At 32.0% G+C, this 20415-nt stretch overlaps 1 protein-coding gene and 1 non-coding gene across 2 annotated transcripts; both read right to left on the bottom strand.

The window, feature by feature from the left end:
- Positions 1-13488: 13488 nt before the first annotated feature.
- ranbp1 (RAN binding protein 1) lies at positions 13489-20036 on the bottom strand. Its single transcript, XM_042488979.1, has 6 exons — positions 19904-20036; positions 17774-17907; positions 17496-17653; positions 16085-16213; positions 15788-15856; positions 13489-14735 (listed from the first exon to the last, which is right to left on the bottom strand). Exons 1-6 carry the CDS (start codon positions 19916-19918, stop codon positions 14587-14589), a joined length of 654 nt encoding a protein of 217 aa, XP_042344913.1. The 5' UTR covers positions 19919-20036; the 3' UTR covers positions 13489-14586.
- LOC121945074 lies at positions 15366-15494 on the bottom strand. The gene has a single exon (XR_006105938.1). It is a non-coding gene; the product is annotated as a small nucleolar RNA SNORA77 (small nucleolar RNA).
- Positions 20037-20415: the final 379 nt, after the last annotated feature.

The following is a 20415-nucleotide window of genomic DNA, read 5'->3' as shown; positions in this document are numbered from 1 at the left end:
ATGCGATTTTTTGGTCATTTTTTTTCAACATGCTAAAAATATGATTTTTTTGGCCTTTTTTTGGCCTTTTTTTTTTTCCACTATACTTTGTATACTGCATGTGTCTCTACAAGCTATATTATGTTGTTTTTTTAGCCATTTTTTGGACATGTCAAAATTTGACATTTCAAATTTTTTTGACATTTTTGCCATACTATAGTATGCGATTTTTTGGCCATTTTTTCAACATGCTAAAATTATGATTTTTTTTTTGGCCTTTTTTCCATTTTTTTTTTTTTCATGTGTATACTTTTATGTGTTTTGTGTTTTTACAAGCTATTTTGTTTTTTTAGCCATTTTTTGGGACATGTCAAAATTTTTGACATTTTTGCCATACTATATAGTATGCGATTTTTTTGGTCATTTTTTCAACATGCTAAATTATGATGTTTTTTGGCCTTTTTTTTTGGCCTTTTTTTTCCACTTTTATACTATATACTATACGCGTCTCTACATTTATGCTATTTTTATTTTTTTTTAGCCATTTTTTTGGGACATTGTCAATTTTGACATTTTTGCCATACTATAGTATGCGATTTTTTTGGTCATTTTTTTTTCAACATGCTAAAAATGATGTTTTTTTTTTTTTTGGCCTTTGTTTCCACTTTGTATACTTGCACGCGTCTCTACAAGCTATTATGTTTTTTTTAGCCTTTTTTTTTGGGACATGTCAAAATTTTGACATTTTTGCCATACTATAGTATGATTTTTTTGGCCATTTTTTTTCAACATGCTAAAATTATGATTTTTTTGGCCTTTTTTGGCTTTTTTTTTCCACTTTGTATACTATAACGCATGTCTCTACAAGCTATTTATGTTGTTTTTAGCCAGTTTTTTAGCCATTTTTGACATTTTTGGACTATGTATCAAATTTTTGACATTTTTTTGCCATACATGCTATTTATATGTTTTTTTTTTGGCCATTTTTTTTTTTTCAACATGCTTTTTTATTTTTTTTTTTTTTTTTTTTTTTGACATGTTTTTTTTTCCACATTTTTTATACTATGCATGCGATTTTTTGGCTCATTTTTTTACATGCTAGCTATTTTATGTTGTTTTTGTTTTTTTTCACTTTTTTTTTTACACCATTTTTTTTTGACATTTTGGGACATGTCAATTTTTGACATTTTTGCCATATACTATAGTATGCGATTTTTGGCCATTTTTTTCATGCTGCATATATATTTTTTTTTGGATGTTTTTTTTTTTGACTTTGCATTTTTTTTTACTATGTATGCTTTTTCACATTTTTTACACATTTTTATTTATGCCTTTTTTTTTTTTTTTTTTAGACATTTTTTTTTATTTGTTTTTTTAGCATTTTTTGGGACATGTCAAAATTTTTTTTTTTTTTGCCATACTATAGTATGCGATTTTTTTTTTTTTTTCAACATGCTAAAAATTTTTGATGTTTTTTTGCCTTTTTTTTGGCATTTTTTTTAACTTTTTTTATATATAATTTTTTTTTTTATACATGGCATCTCTTACAAGCTATTTTTTATGTTTTTTTTTTTTACATTTTTTTTTTTTGGGACATTTCAAAATTTTTTGACATTTTTGCCATACTATAGTATACATTTTTTTTGGTCATTTTTTCAACATGCTAATTATGATGTTTTTTTTTTTTTTTTTTGCCTTTTTTTCCACTTTTATATACTATACGTGTCTCTACAAGCTATAATATGTTTGTTTTTAGCCATTTTTTGGGGGACATGTCAAATTTTTTTGACATTTTTGCCATACTATAGTATGCGATTTTTTTGGTCATTTTTTCAACATGCTAAAAATTATGATTTTTTTTTGGCCTTTTTTTTTTTTTTTTCTACTTTGCATATACTATGCACACTATCTCAACAAGCTTTAATATGTTGTTTTTAGCCATTTTTTTTTGGGACATTCAATTTTTGACATTTTTGCCATATATACTATAGTATGCGATTTTTTTGGCCATTTTTTTTCAACATGCTAAAATATGATGTTTTTGGCCTTTTTTGGCCTTTTTTCCACTTTTACTATACTATACATGTCTCTACAAGCTATAATATGTTTTTCATATTTTTGTTTTTAGCCATTTTTTTTGGGACATGTCAAATTTTTTGACATTTTTTGCCATACTATAGTTTTGCATTTTTGGTCATTTTTTTCAACATGCAATTTTTGATTTTTTTTTGCCTTTTTTTGCTTGTTTTTTTTTTTCCACTTTTTTACTATATTGTATCTAACATCTACAAGCTATATTATGTTGTTTTTTAGCATTTTTTTTTTTGGGACATGTCAATTTTTTGACATTTTTGCCATACTATAGTATGCGATTTTTTTTTTTGGTCATTTTTTTCATTTTTTCAACATGCTAAAATTATGACTTTTTTGGCCTTTTTTTGGTTTTTTTTTCCACTTTTATATACTATGTCTACAATGCATGTTCTTTACAAGCTATATTAAGTTTTTTTTAGCCATTTTTTTGGGACATGTCAAATTTTGACATTTTTGCCATACTATAGTATGCGATTTTTGGTTTTTTTTTTTCAACATGCTAAAAATATATGATGTTTTTGGTTTTTTTTTTGGCCTTTTTTCCACTTTCTTTTTATATACTATATATGCGTCTCTACAAAGCTATATATATGTTGTTTTTTTAGCCATTTTTGGGACATGTCAAAATTTTGACATTTTTGCCATACTATAGTATGCGATTTTTGGCCATTTTTTTTCAACATGCTAAAATTATGATGTTTTTTGGCCTTTTTTGGCCTTTTTTCCATTTATATATACTATACGCGTCTCTACAAGCTATAATATGTTGTTTTTAGCCATTTTTTTGGGACATGTGTCAAAATTTTGACATTTTTGACATTTTTGCCATACTATAGTATGCGATTTTTTTGGCCATTTTTTTTTTCAACATGCTAATTTTATGTTTTTGGCTTTTTTTTTTTTTTTTTTTTTGGCACTTTGTATACTATAACGTGTCTCTACAAGCTTATATATGTTTTTTAGCCATTTTTTTTTTGGGACATGTCATTTTTTGACATTTTTGCCATACTATAGTATGCGATTTTTGTATGCATTTTTTTTCATTTTTTCAACATGCTAAATTATGATGTTTTTTTTTGGCCTTTTTTTGGCCTTTTTTTCCACTTTTTATATATTTAAACATGTCTCTCAAGCATATATTATATGTTTTTTTGTTTTTAGCCATTTTTTTGGGACATGTCAATTTTTTTGACATTTTTTTTTGCCATACTATAGTATGCGATTTTTGGCCATTTTTTAACATGCTAAATTATTATGATTTTTTGGCTTTTTTTGGCCTTTTTTTCACTTTTTTTATATATAACGTTCTGTCTCTACAAGCTATATTTATGTTTTTTTAGTTTTTTTTTTTTGGGACATGTCAATTTTTTGACATTTTTGCCATATATACTATAGTATGCGATTTTTGGTCATTTTTTTTTTTCAACATGCTAAATTATTATGATTTTTTTTTTTTTTTGGCCTTTTTTCCTTTTTTTTGCATATATATAACGTGTTTCTACAAGCTATTTTATGTTTTTTTTAGCCATGTTTTTTTGCAGTTTTTTGGGACATTTTGTCAAATTTTTTGACATTTTTTTGCCATACTATAGTATGCGATTTTTTGGTCATTTTTTCAACATGCTAAAAATTATGATTTTTTTGGCCTTTTTTGGCCTTTTTTTTTTTTGTATACTATATATACGCACTCTCTACAAGCTATATTATGTGTTTTTTTAGCCATTTTTGGGACATGTCAAATTTTGACATTTTTGCATACTATACTATAGTATGCGATTTTTTGGCCATTTTTTCAACATGCTAAATTATGATGTTTTTGGCCTTTTTTTTTGGTTTTTTTTTCCACTTTTTATATACTATACGCGTCTCTCTACAAGCTATATATATGTTTTTTTAGCCATTTTTGGGACATGTCAATTTTTGATTTTTTTTGCCATACTATAGTATGCGATTTTTTGGTCATTTTTTTCAACATGCAAAATTATGATGTTTTTTTTGGCCTTTTTTGCCTTTTTTTTCCACTTTGTATATATATGCACGTCTCTACTAGCTAGCTATATTATGTTTTTTTTAGCCATTTTTGGGACATGTCAAAATTTTTTGACATTTTTTGCCATACTATAGTATGCGATTTTTTTGGTCATTTTTTCAACATGCTAAATTTTATGATGTTTTTGGCCTTTTTTGCTTTTTTTTCCTTTTTGTATACATACATATGCATGTGTCTCAACAAGCTATTTATGTTGTTTTTAGCAGTTTTTTTGGGACATGTCAAATTTTTTGACATTTTTTTGCCATACTATAGTATGCGATTTTTTGGTCATTTTTTCAACATGCTAAAATTATGATGTTTTTTGGCTTTTTTTTTTTTTTTTTTTTCCATTTTATATATATAGACACGTTCTACAAGCTATTTTATGTGTTTTTCAGCCATTTTTTGGGACATGTCAAAATTTTTGACATTTTTGCCAAACATGCATATACTATAGTATGCGATTTTTTGGCCATTTTTTTTCAACATGCTAATTTTATGATGTTTTTTTGTTTTTTTTTTTTTTTTTGTTTTTTTTTCCATTGCATGTATTCTATAACGCTTTTACAAGTTTTTATATGTTGTTTTTAGCCATTTTTTGGGACATGTCAATTTTTTTTGACATTTTTGCCATACTATAGTATGCGATTTTTTGTCATTTTTTCAACATGCTAAAATTATTTTTTTGGTTTTTTTTTTGGCCTTTTTTCCACTTTTTACTATACTATGCATGTACGTCTCTACAAGCAAGCTTAATATGTTGTTGTTTTTAGCCATTTTTTTTTTTGGGACATGTCAAAATTTTTTGACATTTTTGCCATACTATAGTATTTTTTTTTGGCCATTTTTTCAACATGCTAAAATTTATGATGATTTTTTTGGCCTTTTTTTGCCTTTTTTTCACTTTTTATATACTATAACATGCTCTTTACAAGCTATTTTATGTTTTTTTTTAGCCATTTTTTTTTGGGACATGTCAAAATTTTTGACATTTTTGCCATACTATAGTATGCGATTTTTTTTTGGCCATTTTTTTTTTTCAACATGCTAAATTATGATTTTTTTTGGCTTTTTTTTTTGCTTTTTTTTCCACTTTTTATACTATACATGTGTCTAAGCATAGCTTTTTATATATGTTTTTTTTTAGCCATTTTTTGGGACATGTCAAAATTTGACATTTTTTTTTGCCATACTATAGTATGCGATTTTTGGCCATTTTTTTTCAACATGCTAAATATATGATTTTTTTTTTTTTTTTTGCCTTTTACACTTTTTATACTATACTATAACGCGTCTCTTACAAGCTTTTAATATGTGTTTTTAGCCATTTTTGGGACATGTCAAATTTTGACATTTTTTTGCCATACTATATAGTATGCGATTTTTTTTTCATTTTTTCAACATGCTAAATTTATTTTTTTTTTTGGTTTTTTTTTGGTTTTTTTTTCCACTATTTTATACTAATGCACGTCTCTACAAAGCTATTATATTTGTTTTTTAGCCATTTTTTTGGGACATGTCAATTTTTTGACATTTTTTTGCCATACTATAGTATGCGATTTTTTATGCATTTTTTTCATTTTTTTTCAACATGCTATTTTTATGATGTTTTTTTGGGCCCTTTTTTTTTTTTTTTCCACTTTTGTATACTAACTCGTCTCTACAAGCTATATTTTTATGTTTTTTTTAGCATTTTTTTTGGGACATGTCAAAATTTTGACATTTTTGCCATACATACTATAGTATGCGATTTTTGGCCATTTTTTTCAACATGCTAAATTATGATGTTTTTGGCGTTTTTTTTTTTTTTTTTTTTTTTCCACTTTTATATACTATATAATGCTATGTCTCTACAAGCTATTATATATGTGTTTTTAGCCATTTTTTGGGACATGTCAAATTTTGACATTTTTTGCCATACTATAGTATGCGATTTTTTGGCCATTTTTTTTCAACATGCTAAAATAATTTTTTTTTTTTGGCTTTTTTTGGCAACTTTTTTTTCATTTTGTATATATATTATAGTTATTCTACAAGCGTATAATATGTGTTTTCAGCCATTTTTGGGACATGTCATATTTTGATTTTTGCCATACTATATGCGATTTTTTTTTTCAACATGTAAATTAAATTTTTTTTTTTTTTTTTAGTATTTTTTTTTTTTGTATACATTTTTTTTCAACATGCTATGTTTTTTTGCATTTTTTTGGCCATTCAAAATTTTTTTTTTTGCCATATACATATTATGCGATTTTTTTCACACATGCATTTTTTTCAACATTTTTTATTTTTTTGGCCTTTTTTTTTTTTAAATGACACGTCTCTACTATAGCTATATGTTTTTTCAGTTTTTAGCCATTTTTGGGACATGTCATTTGCCATTTTTTTGACATTTGACTTTTTTTGCCATACTATAGTTTATTTTTTTTGGACATTAAATTTTTCAATTTTTTTCAACATGCTAAATTATGATTTTTTGGCCATTTTTTTTTTGCTTTTTTTTTTTTTTTTACTTTTTTACATTATACTTTTATGCGTCATCTACAAGCTTTTTATGTTGTTTTTAGCCATTTTTTGGGACATGTCAATTTTTTGACATTTTTGCCATACTATAGTATATAGTATTTTTGGTCATTTTTTCAACATGCTAAATTATGATGTTTTTGGCCTTTTTTTTTGCTTTTTTTCCACTTTTTATATATATATGCACTGTCTCTACAAGCTATTATATGTTTTTTTAGCCATTTTTTTTTTGGGACATGTCAAAATTTTGACATTTTTGCCATACTATAGTATGCGATTTTTTTGGTCATTTTTTTTTCAACATGCAAAATTATGATGTTTTTGGCCTTTTTTGGCCTTTTTTTTCCACTTTGTATACTATAACGCGTCTCTACAAGCTATAATGTTTTTTTTGTTTTTAGCATTTTTTTTGGGACATGTCAAATTTTTTTGACATTTTTTTTTTTGCCATACTATATAGTATGATTTTTTTTGGCCATTTTTTCAACATGCTAAAATTATGATTTTTTTTGGCCTTTTTTTTTTTTTTTTTTCCACTTTTTTATATATATACACGTCTGTCTCTACAAGCTATTTATGTTGTTTTTAGCCATTTTTTTGGGACATGTCAAATTTTTTGACATTTTTGCCATACTATAGTATGCGATTTTTGGCCATTTTTTTCAACATGCTAAATTATTATGATGTTTTTTGGCCTTTTTTGGCCTTTTTTTTTCCACTTTATATATATATACGCGTCTCTAGCAAGCTATAATATGTTTTTTGTTTTTTAGCCATTTTTGGGACATGTCAATTTTTTGACATTTTTGCCATACTATAGTATGCGATTTTTTGGTTTTTTTTTTTTCAACATGCTAAAATTATGATGTTTTTTGGCCTTTTTTGGCTTTTTTTTCCACTTTGTATACTATAACGCGTCTCTACAAGCTATAATATGTGTTTTTAGCCATTTTTTGGGACATGTCAAATTTTGACATTTTTTGCCATACTATAGTATTTTTTTTTTGGCCATTTTTTCAACATGCTAAAAAATTATGATGTTTTTGGCTTTTTTTTTTTGGCCTTTTTTTTCCACTTTGTATATATATAATGCATGCGTCTCTACAAGCTATATATATGTGTTTTTTTAGTTTTTTTTTGGGACATGTCAAAATTTTGACATTTTTGCCATACTATACATATAGCTATAGTATGCGATTTTTTGGCCATTTTTTCAACATGCTAAATTATGATGTTTTTTTTTTTTTTTTTGGCCTTTTTTTCCACTTTTTTATATATATATGGCATGTCTCTCTACAAGCTATATATATGTTGTTTTTTAGCCATTTTTTTGGGACATGTCAAATTTTGACATTTTTGCCATACTATAGTATGCGATTTTTTTTGGGCATTTTTTTTTTTCAACATGCTAAAAAATTATGATTTTTTTTTTTTTTTTTTTTTGGCCTTTTTTTTCCACTTTTATATACTATGAACGCGTCTCTACAAGTATTATTTTATGTATTTTTTTTAGCCATGTTTTTTGGGACATGTCAAATTTTGACATTTTTGCCATACTATAGTATGCGATTTTTGGCCATTTTTTCAACATGCTAAAATTATGATGTTTTTGGCCTTTTTTGGCTTTTTTTTTTTTTTTTTGTATACTATAACGCGTCTCTACAAGCTATTTATATGTGTTTTTAGCCATTTTTTTTGGGACATGTCAAAATTTTGACATTTTTTTTGCCATACTATAGTATGCGATTTTTTGGCCATTTTTTCAACATGCAAAATTATGATGTTTTTGGCCTTTTTTTTGGCCTTTTTTTCCACTTTTATTTTATACTATAACGCGTCTCTCTACAAGCTATATATATGTTGTTTTTAGCATTTTTTTGGGACATGTCAAATTTTTTGACATTTTTTTTGCCATACTATAGTATGCGATTTTTTTTTTTTTTTTTTCAACATGCTAAATTATGATGTTTTTTTGGCCTTTTTTTGGCCTTTTTTTTCCACTTTTATATACTATGCTACGCGTCTCTACAAGCTATAATATGTTGTTTTTAGCCATTTTTTTTGGGACATGTCAAAATTTTGACATTTTTGCCATACTATAGTATGCGATTTTTGGCCATTTTTTTTTTCAACATGCTAAATTATGATTTTTTTTGGCCTTTTTTGGCCTTTTTGTTTCCATTTTATATACTATATGCATGCGTCTCTCTACAAGCTATAATATGTTGTTTTTTAGCCATTTTTGGGACATGTCAAAATTTTGACATTTTTGCCATACTATAGTATGCGATTTTTTTGGCCATTTTTTCAACATGCTAAATTATGATGTTTTTGGTTTTTTTTTGGCCTTTTTTTCCACTTTTTTATATATATGACGCGTCTCTACAAGCTATAATATCAGTTTTTTAGCCATTTTTTTGGGACATGTCAATTTTGACATTTTTGCCATACTATAGTATGCGATTTTTGGTCATTTTTTCAACATGCTAAATTATGATTTTTTTGGCCTTTTTTGGCCTTTTTTTCCACTTTTTATACTATGGCACGTGTTTTCTCTACAAGCTATATTTGGTTTTTAAGTTTTTTTAGCCATTTTTTTTGGGACATGATTTTTTTTTGACATTTTTGCATATACTATAGTATGCGATTTTTTTTGGTCATTTTTTTTCAACATGCTAAATTTATGATGTTTTTGGCCTTTTTTTTTGGCCTTTTTTTCCACTTTTTTGGCATGTATACTATGACACGTCGTCTCTACAAGCTATATATGTGTTTTTTAGCCATTTTTGGGACATGTCAAATTTTGACATTTTTGCCATACTATAGTATGCGATTTTTGGCCATTTTTTTCAACATGCTAAATTATGATGTTTTTGGCCTTTTTTGGCCTTTTTTTTTCCACTTGCGTTATACACTATAACAAGCTCTCTACAAGCTTTTTATATGTTTTTTTTTTAGCATTTTTTTGGGACATGTCAAATTTTTTGACATTTTTGCCATACTATAGTATGCGATTTTTTGGCCATTTTTTTTCAACATGCTAAAATTATGATGTTTTTGGCCTTTTTTTTTTTTTTTTTTCCACTTTGTATATATATAATGGCGTCTTTCTACAAGCTATATTATGTTGTTTTTAGCCATTTTTTTGGGACATGTCAAAAAATTTGACATTTTTTGCCATACTATAGTATGCGATTTTTTTGGCATTTTTTTTTTTCAACATGCTAAAAATTATGATGTTTTTTTGGCTTTTTTTTTTGGCTTTGTTTCCACTTTGTATATATATAACGCGTCTCTACAAGCTATTTATGTTGTTTTTAGCCATTTTTGGGACATGTCAAAATTTTTTGACATTTTTTGCCATACTATAGTATGCGATTTTTTTGGTCATTTTTTTCAACATGCTAATTATGATGTTTTTTTTTTGGCCGTTTTTTTTTGGCTTTTTTTTCCACTTTGTATATATATACACGGTTTCTACAAGCTATTATATGTTGTTTTTAGCCATTTTTGGGACATGTCAAAATTTTGACATTTTTTGCCATACTATAGTATGCGATTTTTTGGTCATTTTTTTCAACATGCTAAATTATGATGTTTTTTGGCCTTTTTTGGCCTTTTTTTTCCACTTTGTATATAATATAACGTGTCTCTACAAGCTATAATATGTTGTTTTTAGCCATTTTTGGGACATGTCAAAATTTGACATTTTTGCCATACTATAGTATGCGATTTTTTGTCATTTTTTCAACATGCTAAAATTATGATGTTTTTGGCCTTTTTTGGCCTTTTTTTTCCACTTTGTATATATATGACGCATGTCTCTACAAGCTATATATATATGTTTTTTTTAGCCATTTTTGGGACATGTCAAAATTTTTGACATTTTTGCCATACTATAGTATGCGTTTTTTTGGTCATTTTTTTCAACATGCTAAATTATGATGTTTTTTGGCCTTTTTTTGGCCTTTTTTTCCACTTTGTATACTATACACGTGTCTTCTACAAGCTATATATGTTGTTTTTAGCCATTTTTGGGACATGTCAAAATTTTGACATTTTTGACATTTTTGCCATACTATAGTATGCGATTTTTTGGTCATTTTTTCAACATGCTAAATTATGATGTTTTTGGCATTTTTTGGCCTTTTTTCCACTTTTTGTATATATACTAAACGTTCTCTACAAGCTATAATATGTTGTTTTTAGCCATTTTTTGGGACATGTCAAAATTTGACATTTTTGCCAAACATGCCATACTATAGTATGCGATTTTTGGTCATTTTTTCAACATGCTAAATTATGACGTTGTTTTTGGCCTTTTTTGGCAAACTTTTTTTTTCCACTTTGTATATATATATGCACGTCTCTACAAGCTATAATATGTTGTTTTTAGCCATTTTTGGGACTGTCAAAATTTTGACATTTTTGCCATACTATAGTATGCGATTTTTTGGTCATTTTTTTTCAACATGCTAAATTATGACATTTTTTGGCTTTTTTTGGCCTTTTTTTCACTTTGTATATATATAAAAGGGTCTCTACAAGCTATAATATGTTGTTTTTAGCCATTTTTTTGGGACATGTCAAAATTTGACATTTTTGCCATACTATAGTATATGCGATTTTTTTTGGCCATTTTTTTCAACATGCTAAAAAAATATGATTTTTTGGTTTTTTTTGGCCTTTTTTTCCACTTTGTATACTATAAACGCGTCTCTACAAGCTATAATATGTTGTTTTTTTAGCCTTTTTTTGGGACATGTCAAAATTTGACATTTTTGCCATACTATAGTATGCGATTTTTTGGTTTTTTTTTTTCAACATGCTAAATTATGATTTTTGGCCTTTTTTTTGGCTTTTTTTTCCACTTTGTATATATATATGACGCTGTCTCTACAAGCTATATATGTCGTTTTTTTTGTATGTTGTTTTTAGCCATTTTTTGGGACATGTCAAAATTTTTGACATTTTTGCCATACTATAGTATGTTTTTTTTGGCCATTTTTTTTCAACATGCTAAATTATGATTTTTTGGGGCCTTTTTTGGCCTTTTTTTCCACTTTTGCATACTATAATGAGGCATTTCTCTACAAGCTATATTATGTTGTTTTTTTAGCCATTTTTTGGGACATGTCAATTTTTTGACATTTTTGCCATACTATAGTATGCGATTTTTTGTCCATTTTTTTTTTCAACATGCTAAATTATGATGTTTTTTTGGCCTTTTTTTTTGCCTTTGTTTCCACTTTGTATACTATGACACATGTCTCTACAAGCTATAATATGTGTCGTTTTTAGCCATTTTTGGGACATGTCAAAAATTTGACATTTTTGCCATACTATATAGTATGATTTTTTTGGGTCATTTTTTTCAACATGCTAAAATTATGATGTTTTGGGGCCTTTTTTTGGCCTTTTTCCCACTTTGTATACTATGGACGACGTCTTTCTACAAGCTATAATATGTGTTTTTAGCCATTTTTGGGACATGTCAAATTTTGACATTTTTGCCATACTATAGTATGCGATTTTTGACCATTTTTTCAACATGCTAAATTATGATGTTTTTGGCCTTTTTTGGCCTTTGTTTCCACTTGGTTCAAAGGTCTCTGTTAGAATATATATATATGCGACTTTTGGCCATTTTTACATGTTAACGCTATTTTATTTGTTTTGGGCCTTTTTAGCCTTTAATTTTTTGTATACTATGACATTTTTACAAGCTAATGTGACATTTTTTGCCATACTATAGTATAAGAAGGCGGGGTACACCCTGGACAGGTCGCCAGACTATCGAAGGGCCAACACACATAGAGACAACCTTTCACACTCACAGTCACACCTAAGGGCAATTTAGAGTTACCAATCAACCTGACTTGCATGTCTTTGGAACGTAGGAGGAGCCGGAGACCCCCGAGGGAACCCACGTGGGCACAGTGAGAACATGCAAACTCCGCATAGAAGGGCCCCCGCTCGCGGACCGTACCCTGTACCAACCCGGGATTGAACCAGGGACCGTCTTGCTGTGAGGCACCAGTGCTAACCACGACGCCAGGGGGCACAAATTTGATGACTGAAGACTCAAATTGAGAGAAAAAAAAAAGGATTTGGAACTTGACTTAGACCAGAGCCCTTTGACTTGAAAAATCTCTTCCCACAAGCCCAAAGTTTAAAGATGTGGCTCAAATCAGTTGATTTCTCTTCATTTCCTGAATCAACCTTATTTCCCAGATCCACTTTCTTTGAACTAACACATCTAATCAAGTTCTGGGAGAGAACCATTAACAACTAACATTAGCCTACATTACTGAGTGCAAGTCGTAAAAAAACAACAAAGAATGGAGGTATGGAGGTATGCAAAAAGCACAGGTCAAAAATTAACAGGTACAACAATTACCAACACTATTTTTTTTAAACAATAAGTACAAAATGTAAAAAAAACAATCATGGTTTTTATAAAGTGAATGTTATTAAAGTAATTCAAGTGGCATAAAATGTAGTGAGAGTGTGTTATGGCTTTTTTTAGGACTTGAAACTCTTTAAGATTAAACTTAAAAGTTTGGACACTCTGTAGCTCAGTGTGGCCGCGCTTCCAGCTCGTGGCCCTTTGCTGAATGTTATCCTCTTTCTCTCCCCCCATTTCAAGCTTAAATTCAGTCCTGTCTAATAAAAGCAAAAACACACACAAAAAAACCCCCAAAAATCCTTGTCACTCTTTACTTGGAATTTGTGACTTACTCGTGACTTTTCAAAACAAAGACTTGGGCGCACCTCTGGTATATCGATCTGTATGATTTATAACTGCACATTTTATCATTAGCTATCCTGGGAAACAATGATTTCTATATGAATGCAAATTTGGTCTTTGACAGCTTTTATTCGAAGGTGGAGGAAACATTTCAAATCATTTGAGTGCAAATGAAAAGCAACATTTCATCCATATACATGTATTTACAGATGCACTGGCACTTAGATGCACTTTAGAGGCAAGGTTAAGAACTCAATTAGTGGGAAGAGAAGGATAGGGTGGTGAGCACACAGATCAGATAGGGCACACTCTGTTACATATACTCTACATGCTTAAAGTCTGGGAATGTTATGATCTAAAGAATACAAACTGGATTTCCTTGGTGAGGAACTTAAGTCAGAGCGCAGCTGCACCAAATTCTGATGAACCGTTGACTTTGGACTTGATGCTTTCCAGATAATTAAAACAAAAGGAAAAAGATGAAATGCTTTGCTAAGTGCATCTGATCTCCTAATCAGTCAGCTATCAGTGGACACTGCGATCTGCAGCGCGCCATCTGATGGCCCTCAACAGTGTGGAGTGGATTCCTCTTCTAGCCAGTTCCCGACAGAACTAATGAAAAGAGGAAACAAGGAAAGAACTACTTCTACAAGGCATCCACTGAGAAGTCTTCGCCTTACTTGCTGTCTCTAACAGTGGAAGCATGGACAGTGGACAAGGTAATAAGGCCCACTGAGCTGCATCATGGGATTTTGTATGTGTAATGCACCTCCATAATGCCTGGTCCCTGACCCTGTGCTGCTAACAAGCAGGCTACATTATCCTCTCCCCCTCCAAACAAACTCTGCTTCAGAATAACAAAACAAAAAAAAAAATACCCCAATGTGGGAATTATCACTATCACAAGCCTCTTTTCACAGTTTGTCAAATGTAACATTGAACTGTAGATGACAAGGATGGAAAGCGTGGCATTCCATGGTGCAAAGAGGGGAAAAGGGGTTGGGGGCTTTGTTTTCTCTTTTTTTTTCTCATAAATTCACTATCTTGTATTTTCCCCACAGTGGCATCAAGGACTTGTGATCTTGAGGCAAAACAGATAAAAAAAACTAATAATATGCAAGTGTCCAAATTCAGTTCATTTAGAGTCTATTGTAGAAAAAGAGGAAAAACTGATAAATTGAAGATCAGCAAAGCAAGTTCCGGGTTCTCAATTCTTCTCCTCAGCCTTCACCTCCTTTTTCTCGTCTTCTTTCTTCTCGGTCTCCTTTTTGACCGATTCCTTTCCTTCGGATGCCTTATCCTTTACAGAGAGTTCCTCCAGCTTCTCTGCCACTTTGTTTGCGCTATCAGTGTTGCCTGTGGCGAAACAGTGAAATATGAAGTCAACTAAAAAGCTGTCAGTGTTTTAACACAACTTAGTTGCATCTCTTCAGCTTGCCTAGCATGCAAGTTTGCCTTTGCAGAAAACATCACCGCTATTTTCACTCAGCATCTCAACTCACTGTATCAAAATGAAAACTCACTACCTTTTATGTGGATGCCCCGTCAGTGTCGATTTACTGAAATTCCTGAGGGTCAGCTATATTGACAGAAACAGCTACGTTCACAGATGTAAAATCTGTTCTTTCTGCATCTACGTAGCGCTTTCATTTGACGCGACAGTGATGCAGTTGGAGCAAAGTCAGGGCAGCTTGGATTTGGGTCTGTTCTCTAGATGCCTCCTTATTCTCTGCAAACCAGCTTCATTTTCAAAAGTGGAAATGACATCCCAAAATCAATGCAGAGGATGTAATGGACGAGAGTACATTTTACAGTGTCTATACGGCTGAACAAATGGTGTAGAGAGCAACTGAGGCCGCCACGTAAGACGACGTGGCCGGCGGAGACCGCCCAGAACCTAAGCTGCTGAGAGCAAACACCAACCAGCAGTGCCTTTGCCCTGGATGCACTGACGAATTAATCAGTTAAATTTACCAAAACTATAACTGTAATGTAGCAGGACATACTCACACCAGCCTTTTACAAAGCCAGTAAAGTGTTACATTCTGCATGTTCATGTAGCAGACAGAAAAAGTCCCAGGCTGGAGTGTACAGCAAAGGACAGAGTGAGTCTGCGTACTCATGAGATTTGTCGTGCAAGTTATGTAATGAATTTAATTCAAAACAGGTCTCACGCACACACATCACTCAACTGGAGTAGAGTGGTGTGTTTGGGGCCCCTGAGAATAATGTAGACATAATAACAGAGTAAACCCATGAAGTATTTGCTCAAGAAGTTAATATTTTATATAACTAATGTATTAAAAAAAAACCACAATTGTTGAGATACATAATCAGCAAACCTGCATTTCATCAACTTTTTTTTTTTTTTATTATGCAAAGTGCTGGAAGATTTAAGCTTTATGTACCTGTTCCCTCTAGACTTTTTCTGACCTCCTCCTTGCACTCATCAAACTTCCCCTTGAACTTCTGAGCATCTGTAAACAGAGCAGAGAGTTACTGTGCAGTCACATCAACACAATATTGTTTAATGGTTAGGCTGGCTACACAATCACAATGCACTGACAAACACAAAACCTGCAGGACAGTAGTTGCTGTGAGTTCAGTTTAGATGCAGAGTCAATGATCAATATAAAATCAAAATCAAAATACTAATTTGGGCCATTGTTTAAGTGCGACATTGCATTAGATGCACAAATACTTACTTTCTGCATTTAAAAATCGTATTGCCAGGAGTTCAGGTTTGGGGCACTCATCAGCATAATCTGCTAGTGTGTTCCACACCCATGCCCTGTCACTGCCAGCGTTGGGCTTCAGCTCCATGCTGGGCATAACTGTGGTTCACAAGAGGGAGATAACATTAACACATGTAGGCAGAGAAATGAGCATACACACTGTTAGAGGTAATCATACTCAGGGAGTGCACAAATATTAGCTGGACACAGTTGGACTGCTTTCAATAACGGCCACTGTATTTATTAATTAATGTCTGTTCTTATCAGAACCAGTAGTCCATGTTTACCTACATTTGAGAAGACTATTAATCCTGTGAACGGGCTCCTTACATTTATCTCATCATTAGTTCAGCTGTACTTGTTTGTTTGGTGGGATAAAAATGTTCAGTGTAAAGCACTTATCTGAGCAAATCTCCTGTTCATGTAAATGAGATGCACACTTAAGTCTACTGGTGAATGTAAGCATGTAGTTAAACAAAGCTTGATTGGTGAGAACACAAAGATGATGAACACCAGTTTGTTGAGCTGCAAATTGTAATGCGGCTGAAAGACTTAGCAATGGGGTCACAAAGGGTCAGACAATTTCCAAGGGAAGTTAAGGGAAGGAATCTTTGCATAATTTTAATTTGACAAATGTCCCTTTAAAATTAATAGTTAACTCATTTATGGGGGGAAATACATATTAAAAAAACAATACTTGGGTTTATGGCATGTTTTGGTTAAAAGTATGGCCTTAACAATAGAACTGTAACCTTTTCATGCACTAAATTTATTCATCACATGTACACGTAGTTTCCCAGCATTCCATCAAATAGCTATTTGGTAAAATTACAACCTCCTGTTTGCACAATAAAGATGTAACAGTATGAGATTTTCATGGTATAAAAACCATCTCAGAAAATATCACATTTTCAGGTTATGGTATTAAACACTTATTATTATCATCAATTATAGTGACCCTTAAAAGAATAAAAACAAAAGTGTTTTTTGGTTGAATAAATGCTTCATTTTAACTTAAACTTGAAACCATTTTTTATGGAAATTTGTGTAAAAGGTCTGACAGGCAGTGGAGAAGGAAAAGAGATGTACATATGCAGGTGAGATTCTTGTCTGATTGCATAAGTAAAATTTTGCAAATCTAAATACCACCGTCTTGAGGTTCCGCACATACACTGAAACACTTAAATATCATGTGGGAAAAGGATGGTGTGTTCGCAGGGCTTGCTATGAGGCCACAAAGAAGCCAAATGTACTCATGCAGTTAAATAGCAAAACTTATTTGTGTTCTTGTCAATTAATTGTTTTTTTTTCTTTCTTAGCAAATTTAACTGCCGTCACGATACGAAATAGCAGTCAAAATATAATTGTTACGTTGACTCACTGTGATGATTGGCACAAATCTTCAAAGTTCGATCTCTCCTCATCAGGAGGCGGATTGAGCCCTTCTCTTTGTGTTTCAGCAGCTTGACGTCACCTGTTCCTCTCTCCTTCCACTCTGGTGGGTCGTTCTCAGAGGCAAAACGATATAGTTTAGCCCGCCTGGGAAAAAAACAAAAAAAGTATACCGGCATACAAAAGGGTCAGCAAAATGTGTAACATCACAACGCTTGTGTGACAAACAACATGAGTGGAAAAAAGGTGACCATTATATCGACTTACATTTTAAAGAGCTCCTCCTCATCCTCTTCTAATGTTTTCACATCCTGCTCAGGAAGGGACACGATGGGCTCAAAGTGGGGATCATGATTAGAGTCCTCTGCATTATCTGCAGTGGTGTCGTGTTCTTCCTGGTCCTGATAGGTAAAAGTAAGCAGAAATTCAGTGAGTTTAAGTCAGGGTTTCCACACATAAACAAAATTTTAAAACTTTTCCATGACTTTTCAGGGAGCAATATTTTCCCCCCTCTTTTTTTAAGCATTTTTTATCTATTGTTGATTCCAATTTTATTTAAATATAGTTTCAGTTAGTGTGCATACATGTAAGGGAGGGGAGAAAATGGAAGAAACTTATATGATGGTAAAGAAAATCTAAAATAAATACACGAGAGCTACATTATGTTGAGACATTACAGACAATACATTTGCCGATATGTTACACTACATGGAAGGTTACCCACGGAAGATTACTGTAACAATTTCATTACACACAAAACAAATGCCATGACTTTAAAACCTGATTTTCTACTAATATCATGATTTTCCCAAGCCTGGAAAATGTGACTGTGAAATTCCATGACTTTTCCAGGTTTTCCATGACCACGAGAAGCCTGTGAAGTAATTAGGCATAGTGTAGGTCAGTGGGATTCTTTCCCTGGAACAAAGTGACTTCTGACAATTGACCAACAGGCCATGAATGGAGGGATTTAAGAGCTCATTGGTTAAGTATAGCTTTTGAATGGGAACTGCCAAAGCCTTTAGTAAATCGCTGTTGCTGAGCCAAGCATCTTTGACTCTATTTGGGGTTGCACGTTCTCACATTGATGTGCATAAGAGTAAACTCACACTGGCATTGAGGCAAGATGCCCTATTCCTGCTCCTATTCTTCGTGCAAAAAGTAACTGAGTGTATAGAGAGCTATCCGTTAAAAAGGTTAGCAAGTTCATCACCCGCGACAAAGAATAAAGAGACCCCATACAAATACATATACATATGTACGTGTTCAGCGGATACGAAAGTCAGCAATGAGGCTTTTCTTACCTCGGGGCGGCATCCTTAACGTTACTCCTGCCCCGTTATACTCACGACAAGCTTTTACAGTACTAGTTAGCGGTGTAGCGAGTTAGCCGTATCCCGCTAAAGTAACTACGACTTAGCCGAGGGAGGTAAGCTACAATGGTACAAGCGCCACTGACGGTGAAGACCATGCTATAACGACACAATTAATTTCACAGAGGCAACTGGCTTGAACAATTATGTTGATATATTTCAAATTTGGTTTTTATCGCCGTTGCGTTTTACTTCATACTTCAGTTGTTCAACTTTGTTTTTCTAAGACAACTCATTGTGAAGTTGCCTAGCTAGTTAGCAAGGCCTTTCACTCGCAGGCTAGCCGACGGCTAACGTTAACCATTAGTCTTTTGTTGCCACAGTGTGTCGTTCACTAAAACTACTTGTCAGTTTGACGAGAATTCAGGTGGCGTGGTTTCAGGACTAGCTGGCACCCCACTAAGCGCAGCACAGTTACTGCTAACTGCGTATAAATACGCAATCACCAGCTCCAGCGCCCTGATAGTAAAGCTAACGGTAGCCAGCAAATGTTAGCAACTGTTGTGCTGTGCAGACAAAGGCAAAGATCCGAGCTAACCTCGTTGTCTTTGACCGGCTGATTACAAGTAGATTGTAAAACACTCAGTTTAAAGGGCTGACAACTGCGACAGTTCAGTTCAATCCTCAGCAGTGTTGTGAGCATTGCCTCCCTATGCAGCTAATGACCAGTGTGTGCGGCTAACGTTAACATGCTGACTGTGGCAGCACACTTGTGAGTACTTTGGAGCTCGCCAAAGTCAACCCTGAGGAAATTTGCGAGAGTATGACATGTAGCACTGGATGCACTGGACATTTCTACTAGTCCGTCACAATGCGTGTACGCGTTAATTACATCCTTTGGCCTTGAAAAAAACACCAATTGAAATTTCTAGCACCACGAAAGACATCATTGTCGGCGTTTCTGGCTCGCAGCTTCCTTTACAAACTTTGACGAATTACAACACACGAAATACCATGTTTGCCACTAAATTTCAATTTTAAAGCGAACATTATACATTAGATGACCTAAAATGTGTGACCTCACCTTTGGGTCTGCCATATTATTGTAGATGTTTGTAGATTATGGAAGTAGTTTGATAGATTCAAATACCAGACTGGCCGCCGTTTCCCCTCCGACACTCACTTCCTGCTACAGCTTTCGCGCGCCGAATTTCCTACGTATGCCCGCGCCCACATTGTGACAGCGCGCGCCGCCTCTCTCTCATCTCTGAGAGGATGCTGATGCTGTTTCTATCATAAACTTTCTGTCAGTTGATTTTTCATTAAGAGAATGTAACGACTTGAACTGTATCTACTGCAAAAAAATGACAGGCTTAATTTATCAAATTTTATAAACTAGGTGTGAAATTATAGGATTGATTCTATCCATAAAGAGAAAGCAATAAGTCCAGCTGCATCGGTAGGCCCAATCAAAGACTTAGGTAGACTTTTGTGCAATCAAGAAATATGTGTATGTGTGTGTTTTGATTTTGGAATATTAAAATAAACATAAACCAATTATTCCACTCTCTGTGCACATTTATTCAGTGAAACGCA

The sequence above is a fragment of the Plectropomus leopardus genome, chromosome 6 (genome assembly GCF_008729295.1).
Source record: "Plectropomus leopardus isolate mb chromosome 6, YSFRI_Pleo_2.0, whole genome shotgun sequence".
NCBI classification, from domain to species: domain Eukaryota; kingdom Metazoa; phylum Chordata; class Actinopteri; order Perciformes; family Serranidae; genus Plectropomus; species Plectropomus leopardus.
The sequence above is the reverse complement of the archived record's forward strand: the minus strand, read 5'-3'. Positions and strand labels throughout refer to the sequence as shown.

Bases quoted from the DNA above. Each gene is read 5' to 3' on its own strand.
- ranbp1 (XM_042488979.1), bottom strand. The intron at 17,654-17,773 runs GTAAGTCGATAT...TTTTTTTCCCAG, and splicing joins GAGGAGGAGCTCTTTAAAAT to GCGGGCTAAACTATATCGTT. The intron at 16,214-17,495 runs GTGAGTCAACGT...TGTGAACCACAG, and splicing joins GATTTGTGCCAATCATCACA to TTATGCCCAGCATGGAGCTG.